Below are 25,713 nucleotides of genomic sequence, written 5' to 3'. Positions count from 1 at the left end.
TGGCCGAGCATGGCCCAGTTTGTTGCTTGCTATGTTAACGGCTGTGGCATCTGCCAGCAAATGAAGGTTAACACGCATCCAGCCCGACTGCCCATCACCCCCATTCGACCCCGCACAAATGCCAAGCCCTTCAGCACATTCTCGTGCGATTACATCACCGACTTGCCACCGTCCAACGGCTTTGATTCCATTTTGGTCGTAGTGGACCACAACCTTACGAAGGGGGTAATTTTCATCCCATGCAACAAAACAATTGATGCTCTTGGAACGGCAGACGCAATGTACCGAGAGGTCTACAAGTGGTTTGGACTCCCAGACAAGATCATCAGCGACCGAGGACCGCAATTTGCGTCCAAAGTCTTCCAAGAACTTTGCAAAATGACTGGGGTCCAATCAGCCATGAGTACAGCATTCCATCCGCAAACCGACGGCGAGACAGAATGAGTGAACCAAGAGCTGGAGATCTACCTCCGCTGCTTCACTGCCAATGACCCGGATAAGTGGGCTGACCATCTTCACACCGCGCAATTTGCTCACAACTCCCGCGAGCACTCCACGACGAAGGCGTCCCCGTTCAAACTCATGATGGGATACGAACCTCGTGGAATACCCACCGTGCACCCCGGATCAAACACGCCCCAAGCAGCTTATCGCCTCAAGGACTTGCAAAACATCTGCGAAGAAGCACATGCGGCAATGGAGATGGCCCAGAACGTCCTGGCCAAGAGAGTAAAAAGGAAGGGGGGTTCCTTCCGTAAAGGTCAGCTGGTATGGCTAGATTCCCGGAACTTGAAGCTGCCGTACCCGTCCAGGAAACTAGCCCCGAGGCGAGAAGGGCCGTTCAAAGTCCTAGACAAGATCGGAACGGTCGCATACAAGCTAGACTTGTCTAGCACCTGGCGAGTCCACCCCGTTTTCCACGAATGGCTTCTATTTCCCTACTCGGAAACGGAGATCCATGGTCCGAACTACACAAGGCCACCCCCTGACCTTATCGAAGGCGAAGATAACTACGAAGTCGAAGCCATCATCGGACACCAAGAGAACAAGAGGATGCGGTGCCGCGAATATCGCGTCAGGTGGAAGGGTTACTCAACTGCGGATGACTCATGGGAACCCGAAGCAAACCTGACAGGGACTGCGGACGAAGTGCTAACGGAGTATAAGAAGAGGAAGAACTTGAGCTGAGTCGACAGCAGCTCAACCCAGTCGCTACACCCCTACTCGTACCAACATGTCCTCCACCCTCCCGTTCCTCGATCAGTTCAATGCCCCCTCAACCGAGGGCGGAAAGAGGATTTCGATCTACACCCCTAAGCACACCCATGTCGGCGACAACACTTTGCTAACGCTACTTCTCAGTAACCCCACTGATGTCTTCAATAAACTCAAAACCCATCACCCCGAGGCAACCAATGCCACTGACCACGCTGCACTAGAAGTGTATCTCTCCGCTCGCCATGAATACGACGAGGCTGTCAAGGCAGCCGATGAGGCCATTGACCACCACAAGCAGCTCCTACGTCAACAGGACGACCACGTCCTCACCAAGCTCATTCGACTCGACAATCTGAAAGTTGCCCATCGCTTTCAACCGCTCCTACCATGCAGCATCCGGGCGCGACACAACAAATTCATCCCGCGCGCCATCCCCAACGCGTACCTACCCCTACCCGCACCCCTACCGATGTCTGCCTTCAGGCGGCCCCCGATCCCATCCCCTTTCCTCCAAGCAACACCGCGGAGCACTACTATCCCGGCTGACTGGCAACCCAACCCTGGGTGGACCCCGAAGGGAAGTTGCAGGTGATGAGGATCGTCTCGACACTGGGTACGGGACTGTCCGGACGTACGATGCGCAGGATGCGGGAAAGAAGCCCCTGGACACCTGGAGCGGGAGTGCGGAACCAGGCCTATGAAGCGACACGTATCCGCACCACCTGAAGAACCTGCGCGACGCGTGGGGGTGGTCATCGACAACGTGTTCCTCGAGGGAATCATCAACGAGGCGAAGGAGAGGAAGGAAAAAGAGAGGCAGACGAAGGCGGTACCCATCCCCCCACCGCGCAGCGCTAACCCCGAACCCCAGGCTAGTCCCATTGCGGGATCCTCACGCCCCCGCCCCGATACACCCGTCGTCTTTCGCAAAGTCGACCCCAACTGGACACCCGACACTACTCCATGGACGTGGGACAGCTCCTGGCCGCGTCAGGAGCACCTCTCTGGTGAGGAATGGAAGAATGTGGGAAGGAATGCACGCAACGAATGGTTCGATGAAGAGGAGGACGATGGCGTAGACTGGGAGTTGTATGGAGATGGCGAGCAGTAAGTAGTCGAATGGGACTTCAACTCTGGCAGGGGGGTAATGAAACATTTATCTTTCCATTCTATTTCTTGTACTACTAGCACCCATACTGGTGCCCATCTTAGTGCTCACCCGCAGGTTGAACATTATGTAGCTTACATAATGGGGTCCGTGCGCACTTCGTATCGGGTATCGTACCACTACATTTCTTTCTTCACTAACACGACCACACAGATACAGTGGTCCGTGCGTAGATGGTACTTGTATAAGTAGTTGTACCATTAGTCGGTCGAACCCTAAGTTCGACCTAGTTATTCATTCAAGTCTCTGCTCCTCTTCACTTGGGGTAGTGGTCATTCTCGACTTCCTCGCTCGATCTTCAGGACGACGTACTGTCCATAAGCCCTCGCTCGTCGTCTACGAGTCAGGCATCGATATAGGAGTAAAGACCGTTGTATCATCAATCTTCCTACACACCTTTTCACAAGTTCGATTATGATGTTGGCCAATCACATCAACAAAGCCCAGATTGTCTAGGGCACCTTCAATAGAACATCACGGTCAAGGCTCTTGTCAGGACCTTTTATGATGTCACTGAGAGTCTGGCTCAACCAGCCATGGAAGCCAAGCTAGGCTTTCAAGGAGCAGAGACTCCTTTAGCTCAGCATCCAGCAAGAGAGCAGAAAAAACACTGCTTCCTGGGGGCCTCTACGAACACGCACCAGGTTGATATATCCCACCATTGATCGCACCTTAGAGCTTTGGGTGTGGTTTGCGATGTATACCACCTGGGGTAAAACCCTTCAGGCTGCACTCAGTTCAAGAACTTGTGCTGAGCGGAACTATTGCACCGTATCTTGATCATCGGGATCACAGGATCACGGGATCGGGTTGAGCGCTCTGTGGGTTCAACTTGCACTTGGTCTTGTACCCAGACTCACCATACTTACCTGCACACCACAGCAAAAAGGGGATCTGGGGCTAGGGGTACAACCAGCTCAGCTTCTCGCACAACGTCTGTAATCTTTCTGCGATACTGTTGGATTGTTAGACAGCCTCCTCATATACTCCTTTCGAGCGCTAGAAAGTGCTGGATGTTGACAACAGTCATCACTACGTCCAACGGCGAAATGCTCTCAGTTCCTAAAGCAGGTACACTCTCGGCTCAATTGAGTTATGCTACTGGTGCTCTATGGCAGGAGTCAATGAGAGTATGCCATGTTGCCATGCTGCTCCCGTGCCGAGAAGTAGTCGCGGTTTGCGACCACATCGGCAACGCAACTCCGCGTACTGGTTTACTCAAAGTCCTTGCTGTCGAACTCGTTGTCAAGATGTCTTTCCCGTGCTAGTGTTCGTTCGGCACCGGGCAGGCGTTCGCATCGGCCCCGTTGCGTACATGTCAGCAAGACACCAAAGACTGAACCACGGAACTTGACCTGTGTCGCTAGCACCCGTGCGATAAGATAACGTGTCTATACGGCACGAAGAGCCTCACTCAACAGCGCGCTCACAAGCTCCGATCCTTGTCGGAAGTGTAGCGGCGTATGCGTAGCAAATCAGTCCACCAGGCTCTAGGGTGTTTGGTATCTCTGGAATCACAGTTATTTCGCGGATGGTAATCCATGGAGCTAAGGATCTGCGGAGGCTCCGCCTGAAATTATGCGTGGACCAGCGGCCTTGGGGCGTACGGTGAGTGAAGTGTGTTGATGATATCTGCTAACTTCAGAAACATGCATCAACAGCTTAGACGCAAAGCTGTGCACCCGGATGATCTGAGTCCCTGGCTCCGATGGGATTCCTGTCATTGATCGCACGTGGTTAACTCCAGACTCTTCCAACTGAGAACAGAGTCCCGCGCTGTGCGCCCAAAGAGCCAGCAGTCATCCGAGCTGAAACACGTTCTCCCGGACACAAAGATTGCACATCCAGGACAGCATTTCCGCAGGAGATGAGACCGCGCAACCTCCTCAAGAGGCAAACGCGCAATCAAAAGATTGAGGTGGTCCGGCGATCCTGACTGACACTCATAACATCTATGCACGGCAATAAGGAGGGGACGGCGGCTATGAAAGGCGGTCCCGTACGGTACATGTCATATCCGAGTCATTCGGAATGAATGTCCGCTCGCATTTGCGACGTAGATGACCGAGTCGAGCTGTAGTACACGAGCGTGCTGAGTACAGCGTCGTTATGAACCATTTCGAAGAGGGCAGCGCGGGGAAAGATGGGGATTGGGCCCGTACACGTATCATTCATGGAATCCTATCTCCGTTGATAGAACTGATCTAGACATGGGACTCACGTCGGTGCTGGCGTTGCACCATCATAGCAATGGGCGGCTGCCTGATCCAGATCTCTTCGTCACACCTTGGCGGTGTTTATGGCGGGATCTCTTGTCCTTTGGTCCCCAAAGCGCAGCGCGCCGTCAAAAACAAGCAGTACAATGATATCAGGAATCAAGTCATGGAGAAACGTGAGTCACGCATTACGCGTACATCCTGTACCATCTGGCGTCGTATTCGCACCCACAGTGGTGCCTGACGAGACCGGAGCTCATGTTGGGGCCAAATTCCCGCCCGCTTGCGCGCAGTTGGTCAATTTAGAAACAAGAAGTGATTCCATTTTGAGCGATTGGTGCATTGATTGTGTGTCGTCTCGACGGGAGACGGGAACAGCTCTGTGACTTTCTGACAAGTATCCATCAGCCAGGGCACCGAAGGGCGCATGTGAAACTTGAGCGGCGTGTAGTCAAGCAGTGACATGTAGTCCTCAGAGATGACTCCCCATGAGACGTATACCTGGCATAGCCCTTTCGTCCTATAAAGGTTGACACTGGAGTGGAGTCAACTCGTCTGCATATTAGTGACAACTGAGCATTTCTTCCTCACCACAATGACTCTCAAAACCCACCTCACAGTCCTGTATTGGAGCGCCTCTACATACTCATCGGCTCCCGCATTCTACATCCCTGACGTTGTCGGCCCCGACGAGCGACTCCGGAAATGGAACACAGTTACATACCAACAATTCCTCTCCGACGTCGAGCAGTCTGCTCGAATGTGGTCTTCAAAATTGAGGAAGTGCTTTATAGCACCACGGTCTGTCGTCGGCCTTTGGTGAGTATCTCTTATTCATCGCCTATAAAGAGGCATGTCACTAATATTGCGTTCGGCAGGTTGGGCGGTATGACTTACGCAGACGTCCTGCACATCTACGGTGTAGCGAGGGCTGGTTATATCCCGCAATTGTTCTCCTTGCGTCTGCCGAATCCAGACGTCGTTTACGAGTTACTCCACCGTGCGGGGGGCCAAGCGATGATCTACGATTCGTCTTTTGCGTCAGTGGTACGCGACTGTCCAGTTCCCGCTATTGTGACCGTCGACCTCGGTGCAGCGGCTGTGGACAATGTGCCATTACCGCCCATTCCTGAACCGCTCTCTGAAGAGGATACGGCCATGATTTTCCATACGTCCGGGTCGACATCGGGATCGCCGAAGCTAGTGCACTGTAGCTATAAGTGGCTTGACGCTATTGTCGCGAAAGGTGATCTCATCAGCAGACCCTTTCACGAGGATCGAAAAGACGTTATCGTCTGGATGTGAGTGCGCTTGCGATTTGCGATCCATTCTAGTTGCTAATAATCCCCCAGGGGTAGCATGTGTCATATCGGCCAAACCGTAACGCTCGTGGGCGCATTGCAGCACGGCACCTGCGTCATTCAGCCGACGACATTGGCATTTTCGTCGGACGAGCTGATTCGAATGATTAGCGACTGTGGTCTCAACCGCCTGACGCAGTTTGCGACGTCCGTTGCTAAACATCTCCGAAACTCACACGAAAACCCCAGGCTCCTTGCTTTGTTGCAAGGGCTTGACGAGGTGCTGTACGCCGGACTTCCCCTCCCAGTCGAGGAAGAGAAGTGGGGTCGTCAGAATGGCATTCTACTTCGAAATCTCTTCGGGAACACGGAGTGTGGCCCAATGCTCATCTCAGTCGGTGGACGAGGCCAGGACGCCTCCCTCCTTCAGCCCCTCGAGGGGACGAAGTATGCCTTCCTTCCCATCACGGCCGGTTCTGGGCACCAGGAGAACACTCACCACAACGCCAATTCCCAGCTCCTAGAGCTCGTCATCCTCGCCGAATCGCCTGACTGTCCAGATCCCTCGCTGCGTCAAACCGACGGCCATTTGCACACCGGCGATCTGTTCGTCGAGGCTGCACCACGCCGCTACGTCTCTCGCGGTCGCGACGACGACTGGATCAAGAGCGAGAACTCTCTACGATGCGACACCAAGGCAATCGAGGAGAACGTCCGCGCCACGTGTGCGGACCTTGTCGCGGAATGCGTCGTCGTCGGGAACGGGCGTCCCTCGCCCGCACTATTCGTGGAGCCAAAGGGTGATATCGATGGAGACAAATTGAGGAAGGATATCATCCGCCGCACAAGGCACTTCCACTCAAGGCGGTACCTCCATGAACGGATTGTTTCCAGCGACTACATCATCGTTGTAGCCCGTAATACCCTTCCCCGAACTGCAACCAAGGGCAACATTCGTAGGCGCGCCGTCGAGGATGCCTTCAAGACAGAGCTGGATCGCGTGTACAAGGTCTCCAGCAAAGCATGACCAACGCACGACTGGGACGATGCATCATAGGACTTTTGGATCATATGTTTTCTCCTTTTCTTGCCACCCTGTATATTCTTGCATACCCTCTGTAGCAGCTGCCTAGTCCTGTACCGCATATTGTCACCATGTCAAGATGTCTGCATATTCTTATTAATCATAAACATTCACGTCTTCACCTGCCAACCAGCTGTCACTTTACTGCTGCGCATTTAACAAGGTCGTCCCCTGACCACTGGCACCAGATTGATGAGATCCTGATCAAGATCGCAGCAAGTTCCATCGCGCCGTTTGTGTGATGGGGTCAAGCTCTGCATAGTGTGATGATCGGAAAAGAACTGTTGACGTGCACCAATTAGATTAGCCAGAGTCGTAACCAATACTGGACACACCTTCCTGAGACTGCATGAGCAATCGAGACGATACTGCCCTTCGACGTGTGAAGAGGCCCTGTCGTCCGGTCAAAATGCCATCAGAACGTTACATATGTGACGTGCTGTACCCATCGACATATCTGCCCCAACGGTGGCTTTACAAGTGGGTGTGCGCCACAATGACTCAATTGCGGCGGCTGCAAGGGAAAATTGAGCGGATATAGCACTGTCTGAACGGTTAACGCATCGCACGGATATTTTACAGGAGGATGTCTAGTCCAATGCACTGACATAAGCGGTGAAGGCGGCGACACGGAGACATTGTGGCAGTCTGCAGTGCTATCAACTGGTTGCATGTGAGTGAATGTCGACACGGATGACAACCACTGTTGTTCTTCTCGAGATGTCGCTGGTAGACTTTCCGTGTCCCCGAGCCTTGACGCGACTGTTGTGAGAGTCGGCGGATACCTGATGCACCATGTCTCGCGCAGACTGTCACGCAAAAGTAGACTTCAATCAAGTTGATGGTGCGCCAGTAATTCCTCCGACGTGATGAAAAATGAGAACTTCCCGACCGCGGCGCTTCCTGGCGACCGAACGAAACCCTGCACCTCTCCTTTCTTCACAATAATCGATCTTGCGATATTGCCTTGCAGCGCTTCCGCTATAGTGGAGTCTGTTGAGAGGGGAGCTACTGCCGCAGGCCGCAAGGTGATGTGATGAGTCAGAGGCAGTACCCGATGTTCACGTCGCAAGTTGCGACCAGTGACAGCAGAAGCAGTCCCCTGCGATGCCGGAGGTGCCGTAGCAGGGTTGACAAGCGAGTCAGAGACTCGGGTGTGGTCTGTACGATCGATGGCCTTTCCAGCCACGTACGCAGACTCGAATGGTGAGGGGAAAGGGTGAAGGTGTTGCTTGTAAAAGGGATATAGACTTTCTCCGACGTGGACGGACGATTTCGTCAAAGGGTTGAGACCCCAATTTGTCAAGACTATCAGAGGACCGTGCGATTCCCTGAAACTTTGTAGCGCGCATAGAACATGCTCGAGGGAGCTTACGGGGTCGGCACCCACCCCGCTGGGTTCTCGAGTGCCCCGCAATCGCTCCATTCTGAACCGATCTTGCCAGTAGAATGCGCCTACAGAGTCAATTGCGAGGAGACCTATTTCGGTCGTCTGCAGCTCGGGGAGAGATGCATGATATTGAGGGAGCCGTAGCAAGGTCGCTGCTAGCTGAATACCCGTATCCGGTCGGAAGATATGTAGTCTCGAAAGACATCGCGAAGCGATACCCGCTACGATAGCCATGTCGGGTACCGTGCCACAAGCGTCAGACTGGTCCGCATGACCAAGCAGTCGAAGAAGGCGAGTGAGAAGGAGCTGATGGAATCTTTCTAAATTGAAGGTGTGGTCGCTATCGATCACAATGGCAGCTTTGTCCCAACCACCAATAGCGCGGGATTCATGCTGGGTCGGCGTGATACATGTAATGATTATGTGGCTCAAGAGATGGGATTTTCCACTTGCGGCGGGACCTTGAATTTCCATCACGTCACCAATCCTGAGAGAGGTCTGCGGTCTGCGGGACGAAAAGTAAGTGTCCAAGGTGGGTATATGCGTGATCAATGGAGGGGAAGCTGAGTTGGTATATTCAGCACGTAGTGGAAGTGAGTAAACGTAGCGGCAAACGTACTGTCATGTTGTACGGTTGTAAGTAGCTGTCAGATGTTTAGAGTCACATCGAACACGCAGGGTCATCACGTAGAAAGGCTTACTTGGCGCAGAGACTCTATGGGTATGTCGCTCAGAAGGGCCTCTGCGCTGGGAGGTACCTCCATGTTGAACAATCTTGGCTTTTGCGTCGAGATGTCACGGTCGATTCAAGTTCCACCGCCTATTCTGATCCGTTGCGTGTTGCACATACAGCAGTTCACTTAGACAGTCGCAAAGGGCGTTCAAACTCGGTCGCAACGAGAAGCTGTGGGCCCTGGTCAATGAGACAGCTCGGAGGGACGGCAGACCAAGATGGTCAACGAGAAAGGAGCGGTCCTGAACGAGCTGCCGAGACGCGTCGAGCCACGTGGGGCAAGTGATTGCGCGCTACGCGTGATGTGCCTATGCACAGCGGACGGACTGCCATGCCATAGCGACCACCGCCATATTCCCCTTCAGACGCGAGTAGTCCCGTTCCCTCTCCCGCCACGTCCCCCGCCACGTCCTCCACGTCCTCCCCCATCCCCAGAAGTGCTCAGACATGGCAACGACTGCCTCCGCCAGAGCGACGCCAGCCTCGCGACGATCACCACCCGTTGGACCACCAACCGCGTCAACGCCTTCTCCGTCAATTGCTAGAGGCGCAACCGCCCGTTCAGCGGTATCTCCACGCGTCTCGTCATCCTTGAACGGACCAGCAGGCCGTCGGGGCTCAATCAAGAGTGCGGTAGCACCGACGCCAGTGACACATGGAGAACCGCGCGAGACACGCGAATCGCTTTCCGCTTCCCTCAAGGAGGAGACGGAGAAGAAAGAGCAGGTATGTCACTATCTGGGCATGAGATTTCGGCTTCTGAGGCGCGTATTTAGTTGCTGGTTCAACTGCAAGACAAGGAGCAGACAATCGCTGGCCTCACCACAGATAATTCCAGTCTGTCCTCGGCATTGAATGCTGCGGAGACACGACTCGCGGAACTATATGCAGATCAATCTCGCATGGAGGAAGAGATGGCAGCTCGTTTCGAGGTGATCGACAAGCTGCGAACTCAAGTGCGTGACCTCGAGAAAGAGAAACGCGAGATGCATCGACGATATAATGAGCAAGTATGTATCTCCTCGACACTCGTGCACTAAGCGGTTACTCACACAGCAGAAGACGGCGACATTCGAAGCTGAACGGCAGGCCTTTTATGACAATGAACAACATCTGAAATCACGCATACAAACACTAACACAAGCGCGCAAGCAGCCTTCAATACCTCTCACGTCACCTTCCGTAGTATCGGTCGCTATGTCTGAGTCAGTGACTGAAGTAGAAGAAGAGCTTTCACAACCACCTCAGGAAGCACCCAAACAGGACGTTGGCGATCCCGAGCAAGAGCCTGCCGAGATGACCGCGCTCAAGCTCGAACTCTCCACATTGTCCACCTCGTATACATCTCTCCACTCGACGCTGGCTCTATTACAGACACAGCTTGTTGACCTCAAGCGCGTCAACAACGAGTTGCAAGAAGAAAATGAGTCTTATAATATTCTTCTTAGAGAGAAGACCTTGAACGGTCAGTTCGATATCCTGCGCATGGGCGCAGGTGCTGGAACGAGCGAGACAAGTGTCAGCGAATCAGGCGACGATGGCGACGCGGAGGTTGAGAGCAGGGACTCCGAGAGCTTACGAAGCCGCAACACCGGGAGGAGCATGCTTGATCCAGTCGACGAACTCGCTGAGGAGCATGAGCACGAGCTCGACCCTGCCTTTGAGTTGGACGGCGACCAAGAACAAGATTCGCGCGAGGCCGAGGATGTCTCTAGGAATCCTCGCCGTCATGCGCGGAAACATTCGTCCCACTCCTCGCGATCGCCGGCCCCCCGTGGAGAGTCGCTCGCCAACCTACCTATCACCGGACCTGGTCTTGATCTTGCTGCCGAGCTCGGGCGCGCTGAGAACAAGGATATCCTCGTGGGGGGTACGTCTCTCGAGAACGAGCGCGCTGCGCACAAGAACCGGAAGGGTAGGAAAACTTCTGGTTCGGAGACAGCCCGTAAAGTGTCCTCTGCGTCAGAACCTGTGATGGACTCCAGTGCACCTGTCACCGACATTGACGCATTAAGGAACGAAGTCAAAAGCCTCAAGGATGCCAACAAGGCCCTCTCATTGTATGCGTCTAAAATCATTGACCGCATCATTTCCCAAGAGGGTTTCGAGCACGTCCTCGCTGTCGACTACGACAAAATGTCTCCACCCCCTACTGCAACGAACTTCACGACCTTCAGTAACATTCCGAAATCTCCCAGCCCTCCCGCGCAACAGCCACAGAAGAAGGGCCGTCCACAATCAGCTATATTCCCATTCTCATCGTCATCGGCGATGGCCAATGGCCCAGCGTCGCCAAACCCCGAGCGTCTTACGACGTTCGGTTCCCCAACCCCTCCGAGCGCACAGCGCAATTCGTCTGCTGGCGCTCTTCCGCCTCCTATGTCATCTCGTGCGTCTCGCCGCTCTTTGTCCTTTGACTGGAAGAGCTTTTCGATGTTCGGCGGAGGCGACAAAAAACCTGAGCCCAGTCCCAACTTGCGGCCTTTGACGCTTCGTGTTGGCTCCAACCCAGTTGTCACCGGCGCGCGTAAGTTAGAGACGCAAGAGGACGAGGAAGACAGAAAGGAGCGAGAGCGGTTGAACGCAACAATGAAGCTGATGGGTATCGAGAAGCCTGTCGTGCCAGTGGTGCAGAAGAGCTACTCCTCCTCTTCAAATCCCGCCTCAATGGGCCTTGGCGTGCTCGACACTAATGTCATCAAGCAGCCCAATGCGACCATGGGGGCTGCGAATTCCCCCGCACCGCCGACGCCATCCCGATTCTCGTTCTTCCGTCGTAATTCCTCAATGACCGTATCTGACACATCGTCGATGCGCTCTTCCGCACAGGGTAGCCCTCATCCTGGAGCCAGCACCCCAAACCTCACTGAGGAAGCGCTAGAGCAAGCCGAAGCTGAGAACACGCTGGCAGCACTGGACGCACATGAACGCCAGCTGAGCGCTGAGATCGCCAAAGGCGCTGGAGGCGGTTACACAGAAATCGTCCGCAGAACGGGCGACAGACGCAGCAGCCGCAAGAGCGGCGAGAGCGCTAGTACGGTATGGAGTGCTGGTATGAGTAAGGGCGAGGATGGCGATGACTGACGTCGTCAGGTTCGGGGCTCACACTGAAAAGCATCGTCCTCATGAATTATCTTGGGGATCGTAAGGATTCATATGGTTTCATGCGCGTGCATCTATGATGGTTAGACTGGTTTTTGCCGTTGCCAACGGTTACACATATGACGCTTTCGCATTTTCATGATTTACTATGCTCGTTTATCGATTCCTTTGTTATACCAGTTATTACACATACCTCCCCATGTACTTATTGTTTCTCTTGGATGTAATCTGCACTAAGTGCAATCGAGGACGGAACCACACAGTGCCGGGAGGTAGTATTAATTCAAGATATGTGGCTTGTTAGAATCTGAACTTGCGCTATATCGTTTACTTCAAACGGCTAAGCCGCTCATTTCAACGGATACAAAAGTCTCGACGTCATAGCGCGAAGAGGAGACCTATTGCGCGGGCTCATGCTTCAACAACGTATTCTGAGCGTGCGTCCGAATTGTCTGGAAGGGATTTGAAGCAAACTCTGGGTTCGACAGGATGAGGGGTATACGCATACGCTCGAGTTGTCTGTGGGCGGACATGTCAACAAGCCCACACGGCCAGCTAGTGCGACGCTACTTACAACGCGCGCTTTCGTTGCGATTTGCTCAACGGTGCGCCCTTCCCCTCACCAATCTGTCCAGGTTTAGCTTTCGGCTTTGGTCGCGTTTCATTACCATGACTCGGGTCTTCAGAAGACTGCGCATCTTGTGCCAACGCATCGTCATCTACTGCGGAGATGGCGGCTTGCATGTCACTCATGCCACCAGCGACCTGCTCTTTCGCCTTGCGCTTCAGCCGTCGCTCGTGGGATTTCGAGTATGGTGAGCGAGACGACTCCAGACCTAACGGCTCACTCAGCATACAAAAGCGATGTTCATGCAGTAGAACGTACGTTTCAGAAACAGCTCGTGTTTGAGTGCCTGCTTTTCCTTCTTTTTCAGGACGACACGCGGCTCCTCCGGCTCTAGGGACTGGAGTATCTCCGTACCCTGATCTTTTGAGATCAGACAAATAGATAGAACACCATGAACACACTGACGGATGAATCAGCATGTGCACTTGACTCCACCTGTGCAACAGCATTGTCCTGCACTGCAAACTGGCGTTTCAGCTTGACAGACGGCTCATGCCCGCCAATGCGTCTGCGTTTGTCCTTCGGCTACCTTGCAAGCCCAGATTAGTAAATAACGCAGGATGAATAAGGCTACATGTACGCTCACCATATGGATGCGGACACTATTAAACTAAGGATGGCAGATTGGTAAGCCTAGTACTCCGCGATCTAAAGGCTGGAGAGAATCACGATCGCAAATTGATGGTGGGCGTTTTCACGTGACTGTAATGACGTTCATGTAACTCCGAACTGGTGGACCCATAAGCTGAATGTATGCACTACGCGTGCTTCATAGTGAATTGCACGGTATTGCCATGACTACTGGAATAGAGCGACCAATCTCTTACTGCGTTCACAACGATGGAAGCGATAGCACCAAGACAGCGAGTCTTCGCTCGAAGAAGTCATTAAGACCCTTCATCCAGCGAGCCAGGACGTACACACAGAATATTGTGATGTCATGCAAGATGTCTACAAATGCTTACTTAAATAAATCCACCAAGCAATCAAACTCCCTATAGCAATTCCAACAAACATCTCAGGGCTCCGCTGCAACCTCCTCTTCCAAACGTACGCCTCCCTCATCTTGACCCTCCTCGATAATCCTCCCTGTTAGGAGGTCGGGTTCCTCCGCATTGTGCGCGTCCTCCAACCCGACAAGGATGAAGCTGCATAGTACGACGGCAGCTCCGACGATGACTTGGATCTTCGCAGGTTTCCCCAGGACAAAATCTCCGAGTACGGCTAGCGGCATCGTTAGGCTAAGGCCGATCGTAACCACTAAGGGTGTAGTCTTGAGCATGGCGATCACATATATGTAGTCGCTCGAAAGAGTGATTCCCATCTAGTCGCGCAAGTCGCGCATGAGAGACAGCGTAGACAAACAAAGATGTGCTCACATTTATCAAGAGTGCAAGGACTGCTTTGCTGGTATATGGCATCTCAAATCTCTCGACACCGGTAATATGGAGTAGGATACCGATGGGCCAACACGTCAGGATGTTGAACAGCCCCACAAACCCGAAGAATAATTGCATGTCAATTCGTGATTCTGACCGAATGCGGACCTTCAAGAGAGTTACATAAAGGGCGTAGAACAAGGCTGATAGTAAGGCGAGGGCGTCGCCCAAGATATGCACGTAGGCGAACATGGTCATCGAATTGATGCGATCGGGATTCAACGAAGATGAAGGAGCAGGGGGCCCAGGATTTGTTTGGGACGAATCAGACGCTGACACCAGAACCACACCGATAAAGCTTTGTAGATTTAATGTCGACTCGTGGGCATAATCAACGCAGTAGTAACACACCTAGTAGCAACGGCGCCAATTTTGACGAGCGTTAGAGTTTCCACACGAAATACGCGTCCGATCGCCAATGTGAAGAAACCTGACATGGAGGTGTCACAGAGGAGGTAAAATGAGCATAGGCCACAACTGACCACTCATACTGCTGAGAATAGTTGCACTTGCAACACTAGTGTAGTCGAGGGACGCATTGACGGTCCAATTAGCTATAAACCAAAGGAAACAGAAAGAAGCAGCCAATTGCGCCGTCTCTTTGGTGGTCAGTGGGAGAAGTTCGTTGGAGTCGTCAGCAGAGGTTGATCCGCCAGTAATCTGCAGGATATGGAGGATGTAAGACGTGGTGGATATGAATGTGGAAGTGGCAATCCTCACTACTGGCTCCTGCGAGCCTGTGTCTTCTATACCTGTTGACAGCGGCTCGTATCCCTCTTGATGTCTGCGCTGTGCTCAACGCCCCCAAGAGGGGATTTAGGAGGTAGTCGACAACACACCTGCCCTTCGGTGAGGCCTCATCCCGGTATCGCGCAACAGATTTCTTGATGGCATATGGTATCAGGTAAAAGGCAAATGCACTTGTGTTCAGGTATGTTACGCTGGGGTAGTTCTCAAGAGCTAGTTTCCTACTGACAAATGAGAACGCACAGGAATGGTTTCTCGTATCCGTCTTCAAAGAGATCCTGGAATCCTTGTTCGCCCACTGAGACGCTCTGATGTACACATGTCTCGCACCTGAGTTAAGAAGTTTGAGGATGTCCAGAGGACTACGACAATCAAGAGCAAGACGATGCCAATTATATAGTCTCTCTTTCTTGATGTGAGGATACGTGATAGAGATTTCCCTCGAGATTGTGAGCGCTCATGGAGCGTAGGGGACGTGGTTGAAAGAGGACCCATCTCAATAAATGCGTTCGGGCTGTGTTCCTCAGGCATGCAACATGCTGTCGTGGCAGGGGCAAACAAGGAAGTGAGGAGGCGCAAGGCGCGGGGCGCGAGTGCTCGTTCGTGCGAACGGACTCAGGAATCGCGTCTTCACCTCAGGACGATCGGAGCACGTGACATTCGATCGGACATCGAGATCTCACAGGCACCCGAATCCGCTCTGTGCTCCTCCGTGAGCTCGCCACGATCCCAAGTTCCAACAACGAGAGCATGTGCAGTCACGAGCTGCTCTGTACATAAACAATTTGATATAGTGCTACCCACGATGAGCATGGAAAGCAGATACATAGAAGCTGTCGCTGTTGCCTCAATGCCTGGAGGAGGGGCATCTTTAACACGCGCAGTGGTCAGGCGGTCCGTGGTGGTCCAGCTATAAATTTCATGTGGTAGACGTAGCACACTCTTCCTGCTTGCACAGGCAAATGGAACGGACAGTGAAGCCAGTGGGTCAAGACATATTCCCTGGTGTCTGTCTTTTCGGAACCGGAGACGCAATGCATGGTGCCGGTGTCAGCGCAAACGGTGAACCTGATTTGAACATCGCTTCGAATGTTCAAGCAAGTCTCGAGTAAAATTACTGCTCTTGCATGCTATGATCCGCTGTTCAAGGCCTCCGCAGCTACCGCTCGGAACACTTTTATCCCAACAACGCCGGTTCCTCGCCTTCCATACGCCGTAGACGGGTTCAATCACGCTGACCATGCCAGTGAACGTGCCCTGGCAAGAAACTGGCCGATCACAATGATGGTGGTCGAAGATCGATCACATCTCAGGGGAAAGCTTCGCGGGTGTCTGACGGGTCTTCGGTACATTCATCATAGAATCCAATGGTAATCCCATTGCGTCTGCCTTTAATTAACTACATCAGCAGACTCTCGACATCGCCTGCACGGCTGTGTGAGTAGGTTATTATACAACGTAGTATGGTAGTATATCAAGATGCAAGATTCGGGTGCTCGGACTGGAAATACAGTAAGAAGGACAAAAAGGACGGCGAAACAAATAAGAGCAGATAGTTAATTGAATAAACAGGATTATAAGCCAATATGATACGATTCTAAAATTACCGTGATTGCGCGTAGGCACGATCAAGCTCGGCTTGGAATGTTTGCTCGACAGCACGCCGCCGAATATTCCCCTTGGTGGCTGTGCGTGGGAGGGTGTCTTTCGGCACCACGAAGATGAAATCGGCGGAAGCGACCCGCTCGTGTATGTATCGCCTCGAGTGGAAGGGGAGGATCCGACGCATGATCTCGGTCTTGAGCCTCTGCTCCGTCATATCCACCACGGCAGGTTCCACGAACACCGAAGGCGATGGCCGCCCGTTGCCGACAACAACGCAATTGCCGATGAGGTCACCGCAAATTTTGTAGACGTTGTCCTCGATGGCTCGCGTGTCGCAGCGCAGCGAGACCTCGGTCTTGATCCAATCATCATCGCGACCGCAGAACACGTATCGCTGCGGTGATACCTCTAGGAAGAGATCGCCGGTGTGGAAATGCCCGTCGGCGGCACGAAGGGATCGGTCAGGGCAATCGGGAGAGTCGGCGAGCACAACGAGCTCCACAAGCCGTGAGTGCATGTTCGTGTAGCCGCTCTCCGATGTGGAAGCAGGCGCCGCGATGGGTTGGAAGGAATATGACACGCCCTCGATGGGTTGCAGAGGCGGAAGCCTGTCTTCGAGCTGCTCACCGCGAGAGAGCATCATAACGGCGACTTCCGTGCTGGCGTAACAGTCAAGTACCCGGATCCCGTTGCTACGCGCCCAGCGCTGATCCTCTACTGACATCGACAACCCTGAGATCAGGATCTCGTCGAGACCCTGCAGCGCAGCAAGGACTTTGGGGTCGCGGCGAGAATTGCGGAAATGAGTGGCGAGGTATGTTGGGAAGATCGTGATCCGGCTAAGACCGCAGCGAGTCACCATGTCCAGCAGCTCCTCGGAGGAAAAGGCCTGTTTGGTGAATTGGACCATACAATTTCCATTTGCGAGCGCTCCGACAAGCATGAATGATTGTCCCATATGACACAGGCTGCCCCTGAGACCGTCGCCAATATGAGTCTCCACAACGTTAATTGAAAAGTTGAATGGAACGTACATCCAGACGGTGACGTCCTGCGGCCGCTTGACGTACTGCTTCCGCTTCATTATTCCCTCGGCTTTTGTAATGGTGTTGTTCCACCAGGAATAACTACACGGCACAAGTTTTGGTCGGCCCGAGGTAGACCCAGATGTGTGTAAGATCATGACCGGGTCATCGGCCTGGACACCCTCGGGTATCGAGGGCGGTAGCGTTACGTCTGCAACCTCGGACTCTCGGGCATCAACAGCAACGTGTGTAGGCACAGAGCCGCTACGAATGATGGAGCTGAATGAATGATCGTAGATGAGTGCCTTGCCCTTGGACTGAGCGAGCAGTTCGAAAATGACATCGATGTTCGGCAGTCGCAGGGAAATCAGCTGAGGAACGTATCCGGCTCTTGCAATGCCGTATATATGGAGGGCGTCCACATATGTCGATCCACCCAGCCTGAGGAGCTCATGTGAGAGGTTATCGAGTGCGCGATAAGAAGAAACTGACCACATGCCGATGACGGAGCGGGACTGAACGCCATCCGCCGTAAGCTTCTTTCGCCAGAACCTCGCGGTGTGCTCAACGTCTCGTTGGAATTGCCGGTAAGAGATAGCCTGCCATTCTCGTATGAGACTGGACTCGGAGTCGACTAGCGGAATGTAAAAGGCATTGGCCGTGGGGTAGAGAGCGGCGCTTTCATCGAGGACCGTGAGGTGTGTGCGGAAGTGGGACATACTGAACTGAAGTCGGGCGGTAGTCTTTCATGGGCACAGACTCAAGCATACTTATACTTTCATGAAATACATTTGATCAACGCCATCGACAGACGCGACCGTTGCTATGCTGTGGATACCTGAGAAAATCCTCCGCGCCGGCGCTGTGCTAATACAAGCATGAACACAAAGCGGCGGCAGACCTCGTGTGAAGAGAAAACTATCAAGATCTGAAACTCTGGTGACGTCACATACCGCTTATAACGGACACTTCCCCTGTCGACTGTCACGGAAGGTATATACGCTTTGCGCACTGTGCACGCGTCGTCTCAACGGCAGAGTTGTTCAAGCACTATTTGCTGTCGGGCTGATCCTATAGCGATGCTAGTGGTGTGTGTACACCCCCGAGCTTCCTGCCTGGAACAGCACAGCAGCCGCAGGATTTTTTCCAAGAACGACCGACACCGACGCCGAATTTTCAGGACGTTGCGTAAGCCGTGGGTGCAGGGGTGTGTCAGAGCGATGCATCAAGCAAAGGCACAGCATGTATCTCTTTTCCCATCAGAGATCTCGATCACAATTTGGGCGCTTGCTGGAGTCGTAACATTGCCACACAAGTTATTATTAATTATACCGTTTGCATATTGTCGTATCATACAGACCATCGAGGTACTTGCGGGCAAGTAGGCACCGGTCGCGAATGGGCTTTAAAATTTAACATGCATAAAGGATTTGGCTACACGTCGGTACTCGACCAGCCATTTTTTTAATAGGCAACCAAAGCCACGAATTCGCTCTTGACAGGAGGGGTGACAAATGCAGTACATGTCTTATTCACTTGCATTGTGACTGGGGTGTTCATTCCGATCAATTTCGTAAAGACAAAGAATGGTTACGGTGTTTGCCCCTGCGCTCAGGCACACCATCGAGTCAGCATGATGGTGTTTGCCTTCCCAAAGCTAGCTTGTGCGTCTACGGTAGCCTACTCGGCTCGGGCGATCATGCCTCATTAAGGCTGCCAAACTCTTGGCCCCTAGCAATGATATAGGAGAATATGAGGACAACAGACGTAAGCAATGAGAATGTCATGTATTCGTGTCGACAGAGCAGAGCAGCCACGTGATTGAACAAGTCAACGGCCAATGGACATTCTGTCTGCGTCGCAAGTCTTTAGACTGTGTACGAATGCGTGGGACTGTCCTCTGCAGAACATACATCAACTGCCTCATAAAGACCCGTCCATTGGTGAAATGGGGACCTGACTCGGATGACAGCTGAGACACCGCAACCTGGGTGACGTTGACCCGGCAGCAAGACTAGTGTGTGGCACTGGGACACGTGAAACGGCGATGTTGTCAAACAGCATCGGCCAATGGAGGAGTGGATGTGAACTTGGGCGTGAACTTGATGAAACGGCGAGTGTGGAACACGAATCATTGCCTAAACCGGCGATGCGCGAGACTGGCCGGCTGTCCCCGGGAGCATGACGAGCCTTGTCGAGACACGGCCAGAGCAAAAACTGCCAGCCTGCTCGCTGGACGCGCCCGCCGTCCGCCCCGCGCGCACTCTCCTCCTCGTCTTTTCATGCTCGCTCACAGCATTTCAGCCCCGTAGCACCATTCGCCTGTGCACAGGTGAGCATTTCCCTATTGTGCGAGAGCGCCATGTGAAATCTTTGTGGTGCAGCTCACGGCGATTGGGACACCCGCCGACACGTCAAGCTGGCTGTCGATGCTCTGGAGGGCCAGCCGGGCACTTAGGCATCTGCAACCCGCCAAAGCACTCTTCCTCCCAGCACCCCTTGTCACCACCTTTCCGTCGTATATACTCGGCCACCCTCTCCATCAATCCGCCGGTTTACAATGGTCTCATGCCCTGGCTCCTCGGGCACAGCCCATTGCCACTCGCGATCCGACAGAAGGGACTGGGCCGGATGCACAGCCAGAAAACACGTCTCCCGCTCTGACCTCGTCGCCCGAGCCTCCACCGAGCGCGTCCGACGAGAAAGCGGTAACTGTCCCATCCCGCATCCGCTTCAGCGACCCCACTCTGGGCCCTGCCATAGACAAATTGGTGTCCAAGGGTCGTCCTGTACTTCTCAAGCGCAGCTCGGACCCAGTTGTGGCCTTCCTGACCGATCCTGTACAAGCTCGCAAGGTGGCAATCCGCATGGCGGATTCATCCGAGCCCATGCGGGCAATTCGTGTGCTGATTATATCAAACAAACTCGGGTGCAAGTTCGCACAGCTTTTGTACGAAGGGCTAGCTCATCGCTTCGCAAAGCAGGGACGGTGGCCACTTGTCCGTCGCGTCGTAGAGCTAGGCAAGCGTCACACTGGACATACGACTCTCCGCCTGCTGAATTGGCGTACGCGAGCCTTGGTCCACACACAAGCTTACGCGTCTCTGAGCGGTGTTCTCGAACTCTTTGCAGAGGAGAAAGTGAAACCCGACCGCAGGACATACCACTTACTGATCTCGGGGCAACTCCGCAACCGAGATCTGGTCCGCGCGAAGCGCTGCATGGGTCTGATGGAAGAGGCTGGCTTTCCTCCAGATGTCTCTACGCACGCTCTCATCGTCTCCTCATATCGATCACTGGGGTCAGATCCCACCGTGCAAAGGAAGGCGCTCGAGCATTTGGCCAAAGCCGACGAGAAGGAGGCCACCGTCATCCTCAATGGACTCATTCAGATGTCTCTAGACTGCAACGACATGGTGGCGGCCTTTCGCTTTCTCACCATGTACGACTCACGCATCGCCCAAAGCGATTCTCAGGTCAACGAGGAAGGTATTGTCCGAGTCGACGGCGACATTCAACGCAGGTCCCATCCTCCCCCCGGATCTGTTCAGGATACAGCGACGTACACAATGCTCGTCAATTACTTCGCAAAAACTCGGGATCTCGATCGTGCTTGTCAGGTCTTCGAGCAAATGCGAAAGGCAGGTGTTCGACCAGATAGCAGGGCCGCTGCGGCGCTGATTCGAGCGCACTTCAATACGGGACATTCGGTCACCGCTCTACGCATGGTTGCGGATGTATGCAAGGACACACCCCAAATCCGTCAACTTTTCGCTCGGATCGGATTCTCCGCCGAGATGGAAAAGGACGGGCTACACATTCCTCCCGGCATCGGGCCCTCGGCTCACATCTTTAACGCTCTTCTGCAAGGGATCCTGACGAGTCATGGTCTAAATGGCATGCGAGTTGTCATGCACCTCATGCGCTTGCACAATGCGGACATGGATCAATACACGCTTGAGATCTTCCTCTCACATCTTGACAAGGTCGAGAACGCTCGTCCTCGCGAGATCATGCGGCTACTGAGAAAGCTTCATTCTGAGCACATTACGCCGACTTTGCGGCATCTGCATGTCATCCTGCGCACTATACTGCGACGCGAACGGCGCCGAGTGATTCGGGCAGAAGATCGCGCTCCTACGGACGTTGTATCCTTCGTGTCCCGGGCAAATGGCGATCCTCCGATGAAGGAGATCTCGGGTGTTGCAGAATCATTTGACCCTTCAGGAGGTGTCGAACTGACGCCTTGGCTTTCCTACCGCCGCTTGATGGAGCCTTTGGTGAGCTCACTGCAAGACCGCGGAGTCAGAAGCGATAGGGCTACATTCGCACTCAGGATTCGACACGACGCCGTCGTCAAAGGCGACATGGGGCTGGCGAAACAAGGCTTCGAAGCCATGGTCGGCCGTGGTCTACATCCGAACGAGTACCACTTCTCCGCGCTTGTGGAGGGTTACGTCCGGCAGGGTGACATGACTGCTGCAATGGATATCATACGTGCGGCCACGAAGATGGGCGTCAACCCTAACGTCCATATGTACTCCATGATGATCGTTGGATACGCCAAGCAGAAAAACCCGACACAAGCTTTGCACATATTCCACGAGATGACCGCCGCGGGGATCCAACCGGACGTTGTGTCTGTTCACATTCTCACACGTGCTTTTATCCTGGCGGGAGCGAAGAATACCGCGCATAATGTGCTGATGGAGCTCTGGCCGAAGGTCGCCCCTTTCCCGGCTGCTCTCCGCGACGCTTCCTTGCACATCCTGATGAAAACGTTTGGGGCACTCGTCAAGACCGGATACACGTTCAAGGAGCGATTGTCATCTAAGAAGCAGCGGATACTCAGGTGGAAAGTGCGTGGTCTGGTGCAAAGGTGGCGCCGGCCGGGCGGAGAATAGTGCTGGAGATACAGTGCACCCGCGAGGGGAAAAAAGCCTGAGCAATCCAGTCGTACGACTCCATGTAATTTATAGGATTGTAACGGTCAGCAAGTCGACTCGTTTTGCATAGGATGTCAGCGACCCACAGAGCAGAGAAAGATTCTCGATCACGACAGCAGTGCTACATAATTTACAAGTACAGTGTCACTTCAACTACGTACGAAAATCATTCATACGCCCCGACAACGGGAACTTCGCGTCTAGAAGGCGTAGCGCGTCCCGCACGCCATCCGCCATGACTTCCCGCACTCTCTGACGTCCGCAGCTGATGAGAACCTCCTGAGGGACTAGCTGGGGCGGAGGCGAGTTGGCAGCCTGCCTCGAGTCGTACCGAGACTGCTGGGCGCTCGTCGTGTGTGGTGAGAGAGGCGAAGTCGCGGCACCAGATGGTGACATATTTCTTTCAGGGGTGATCGAGCCAGGCGCAGGGACGATCTCGACGTGCGGTCCGGTGCACCTTGAGCGGCGCGCGACAACATCCGCGAGTAGGCTCAGGTCGGCAAAGTCGACGTTGGGATGCAATTTGAGCTCGCGCCACGCGGTGTCACAGGAGATGGTCTCGGATGTGGCCGCCAAATCGTTAATGAGGATCGAGGTGTCCTGGGCGGGAGGCGCAGAGTCCGCAGCGGGCCCGCAGCCAACGCTGCCGCACGCCATCGGGTTCCCACAGCAACCATTGACGGTGTTAGTGCTCGCTGTCAGCTGTGACGGATCGGGGCAGTAGCCACACGACGAGGACGACGTGGAGGCGACCGACCGCCCGATGGCATCGCAGAACGCTTTGCCGAAGGCATCGTCTGCACACGCGAGACAGTTCGACGGGTCGCCGGAACAGGAGGCGGTATTTGCGGAATTCGAGGACGAGGAGATGGAAAACACGGGACGTACGGAGCCGACTGGGGTGCGCCGGCGCAGCGGTACCGGGGCCTGGTACTCTGGCAGGTTGTCCAGAATAGATGGAGGCGAATTTGCAGTCGACGCCGAGGAACGCAGGTCGAGCTGCATGGCAGAGTTGCCGTGCTGCCCTGAATTTATCTGCGACGCAGGATCGGACACTCGCAGCTGTTCAGAAACTTGTTGCATAGTGATCTCCTTGCAGACGCAAGATATTGACTCGCTGCAGAAGCCACACGAGAGGGGACCGCCTTCGAAGAGAGAGCTCTTCGCATCTACAGAGAGATCGAAGACATTGGTGAGTTGGTTGCCACCTTGCGTGTCGTGAGACGATGAGTGCATGGGTGCAGGGGAGAAGCTATTGTGTGACGATGGAAGAGACGACGGGGAAGGGGAAGAGCCCACGGAAGATGGGGAAGAGACACCCTCGTACGACGCCATACTCGACAAGAGAGCGAAATTAGGCGGGTCCGGCGTGAGCTTAGACTTCTTTCGCGCGAATTGGTTCAATGGAAGGGTAGGGGACTTCGGAAGTGAGTCTCCGCGAGTACGCTTCTTCGAGATGTCCTGGGATACCTCCAACTGACCGATCTTTTCCTTGAGGAGAGAGTTCTCTGAGCGAAGTTTCTCGTTCTCCTCCTTGAGGCGCTTAGCGATGTTCTGGAGAGCGACATTGCGTTCGACTTCCCCTTGTTCATACTGCTGAACACGAGCTTGCAACTCGGCAAGCTGCGATTGCTTGCGCTCGCGGAATGCTCGCTGAGCAGCTCTGTAGCGGTATGTGTAAGTGTGATTAGATTGCATGATCACGATCAATGCGTACCTATTCTGCACACGACGACCCTTGTTATCGACCTATTCCGCGCGATGTTAGCAAAGGTGTATAGAGCCTAAATAAGTGACCGACCTCGGGTTCTTGTACAGGCTGTATGGTGTCCTTCTTGGGCTTGCGCCCTGGCTTGGGCTTCGCGGGAATGACCCATTCTTTGGACGCTAGACTGAGTTGAGCCCAGCGGTCTATAACTCCGATCTAAGAGGAGTCACCTGTAGCCCAGAGGGTGGTAGAAGACGACACGGCGGTCGTGCTCATTGTTCACACTGGCGGGGGGCGGGGGGTGGTCAGGTCTGCGTGCTTCGGCTTGGAAGACGCGACGAGGAAGTATGTCGGAAAGGAATAGCGAGAAGGGGCTTCCCTGGGACTGCACGGCGGCGGCGAGGATCGCTGAAACCGTTGGTCTGATAAGATAACTGGGCATCTCTTTTTATCTGGCAGGCTCGGGAGACGCCGGGTGACCGATCTTGGCGCCACCACATCGCGTGATTTGCCTGGGGCTCTTCCAAGTGGGCTTCCTCTTCAGCCCGCCATACTATATAGCGGAAAAACGCACACCGGGGGGCTGTATATATACCCTCTTATCCCCCCGAAGCCTGCAGTCACATCCGTACAGCTTTTGGGGTGCTAGTACTAATTCTGCTAACATTCATCGGGCCCTCTCCCGACGGGGCTTCTACTCCTCAATCACGCCCAGATCGAGCGTGAATCCGACCCTTGACCACGATGATCTGGACAGGCAAAGCAATTATGTGACGGCCGTCTGGAACCCGAATGTCTAGTCGCTCCGGGCAGCCGATCCTGCATTCAATTACGAGGGTTGTCGTAGCGAGCTCACAAGCTCTTGGTTGGCTTCAAATCCCGAACTTGTCGAATTCACGCCCACAGCTGTCATGTTCCGCAGTACGGCGATCACTACCATCAGGTGCTATCGTAGCATAGGTACCGTTATTCGGTGCTCCAGCTGTCCCTTGCGGTCTAAACCTCTGTCTTTCAAATTCAGCGGGAGGTCGTAAAGCATCCGGGCTAGGTTCGCCCAACTTCAAACCCAGACTGCATAGTGTGGCTTAGATGACAGCGCACCAAAAGAACCTGGAGCCACTGGCATATCTAAGTGCGCGCGCACCGCATTGCAATCTACTGCGACTGAAAACGGCACAGGAATATCTGAGAGTACGTCTGCTCGTCTATTTTTGAAGACACGCGTCTTCAAACGCGTTCGGCCCTTATTCATTAGAAGCTCTCCAACTCAAATAGTTGCGCGCATTGTGCGGGTAGTCGTGTCCGTTCCGGCTCGTGGTCCGAGCTTCTTGAAATTGGCATGATGTTTGAAAGCTGACAATATGGTCTTCTGTGCCATGCTAACTAAAATCAGGATGCCTAGC

The 25,713-nt window shown here is 53.8% G+C and overlaps 9 protein-coding genes across 9 annotated transcripts; 4 read left to right on the top strand and 5 right to left on the bottom strand.

Annotated features, from left to right (window-relative positions):
- Positions 1–1,234: 1,234 nt before the first annotated feature.
- POSPLADRAFT_1051532 (hypothetical protein) lies at positions 1,235–2,329 on the top strand (the record flags this gene model as incomplete). The annotated part of the gene is made up of 2 exons (XM_024480179.1): positions 1,235–1,799; positions 1,863–2,329. 2 exons carry the CDS (start codon positions 1,235–1,237, stop codon positions 2,327–2,329), a joined length of 1,032 nt encoding a protein of 343 aa, XP_024344189.1.
- Positions 2,330–5,197: 2,868 nt separating this feature from the next.
- Positions 5,198–6,930, top strand: POSPLADRAFT_1127795 (hypothetical protein; the record flags this gene model as incomplete). The annotated part of the gene is made up of 3 exons (XM_024483666.1): positions 5,198–5,421; positions 5,481–5,903; positions 5,955–6,930. 3 exons carry the CDS (start codon positions 5,198–5,200, stop codon positions 6,928–6,930), a joined length of 1,623 nt encoding a protein of 540 aa, XP_024344188.1.
- An 886-nt stretch (positions 6,931–7,816) lies between these two features.
- POSPLADRAFT_1127527 (hypothetical protein) lies at positions 7,817–9,141 on the bottom strand (the record flags this gene model as incomplete). Its single annotated transcript, XM_024483638.1, has 3 exons — positions 7,817–8,940; positions 8,997–9,021; positions 9,079–9,141. 3 exons carry the CDS (start codon positions 9,139–9,141, stop codon positions 7,817–7,819), a joined length of 1,212 nt encoding a protein of 403 aa, XP_024344187.1.
- A 416-nt stretch (positions 9,142–9,557) lies between these two features.
- On the top strand, positions 9,558–12,453 carry POSPLADRAFT_1164739 (hypothetical protein; the record flags this gene model as incomplete). The annotated part of the gene is made up of 3 exons (XM_024487843.1): positions 9,558–9,836; positions 9,887–10,120; positions 10,152–12,453. The coding sequence occupies 3 exons, from the start codon at positions 9,558–9,560 to the stop codon at positions 12,192–12,194; spliced, it is 2,556 nt and encodes an 851-aa protein (XP_024344186.1). The 3' UTR covers positions 12,195–12,453.
- Positions 12,454–12,610: 157 nt separating this feature from the next.
- POSPLADRAFT_1128022 (hypothetical protein) lies at positions 12,611–13,159 on the bottom strand (the record flags this gene model as incomplete). The annotated part of the gene is made up of 3 exons (XM_024483692.1): positions 12,611–12,731; positions 12,787–13,048; positions 13,099–13,159. Coding segments are annotated over 3 exons (444 nt in total), but the record flags the coding sequence as incomplete, so codon positions are not given.
- A 699-nt stretch (positions 13,160–13,858) lies between these two features.
- On the bottom strand, positions 13,859–15,487 carry POSPLADRAFT_1042614 (hypothetical protein; the record flags this gene model as incomplete). The annotated part of the gene is made up of 8 exons (XM_024478136.1): positions 13,859–14,164; positions 14,220–14,577; positions 14,631–14,709; positions 14,762–14,939; positions 15,157–15,220; positions 15,270–15,304; positions 15,357–15,431; positions 15,452–15,487. The coding sequence occupies 8 exons, from the start codon at positions 15,485–15,487 to the stop codon at positions 13,859–13,861; spliced, it is 1,131 nt and encodes a 376-aa protein (XP_024344184.1).
- A 1,142-nt stretch (positions 15,488–16,629) lies between these two features.
- POSPLADRAFT_1127607 (hypothetical protein) lies at positions 16,630–18,375 on the bottom strand (the record flags this gene model as incomplete). Its single annotated transcript, XM_024483644.1, has 3 exons — positions 16,630–17,605; positions 17,666–18,097; positions 18,149–18,375. The coding sequence occupies 3 exons, from the start codon at positions 18,373–18,375 to the stop codon at positions 16,630–16,632; spliced, it is 1,635 nt and encodes a 544-aa protein (XP_024344183.1).
- A 1,462-nt stretch (positions 18,376–19,837) lies between these two features.
- POSPLADRAFT_1129916 (hypothetical protein) lies at positions 19,838–22,560 on the top strand (the record flags this gene model as incomplete). The annotated part of the gene is made up of 3 exons (XM_024483898.1): positions 19,838–19,903; positions 19,953–19,988; positions 20,041–22,560. 3 exons carry the CDS (start codon positions 19,838–19,840, stop codon positions 22,558–22,560), a joined length of 2,622 nt encoding a protein of 873 aa, XP_024344182.1.
- Positions 22,561–23,093: 533 nt separating this feature from the next.
- On the bottom strand, positions 23,094–25,436 carry POSPLADRAFT_1127012 (hypothetical protein; the record flags this gene model as incomplete). Its single annotated transcript, XM_024483581.1, has 5 exons — positions 23,094–23,202; positions 23,360–24,265; positions 24,320–24,351; positions 24,404–24,480; positions 25,412–25,436. 5 exons carry the CDS (start codon positions 25,434–25,436, stop codon positions 23,094–23,096), a joined length of 1,149 nt encoding a protein of 382 aa, XP_024344181.1.
- Between the last annotated feature and the right edge of the window lie 277 nt (positions 25,437–25,713).

This window comes from Postia placenta, assembly GCF_002117355.1.
Source record: "Postia placenta MAD-698-R-SB12 unplaced genomic scaffold POSPLAscaffold_1, whole genome shotgun sequence".
Taxonomy (NCBI): Eukaryota; Fungi; Basidiomycota; class Agaricomycetes; order Polyporales; family Adustoporiaceae; genus Rhodonia; species Rhodonia placenta.
This window is presented reverse-complemented; position numbering and strand designations above follow the sequence as displayed.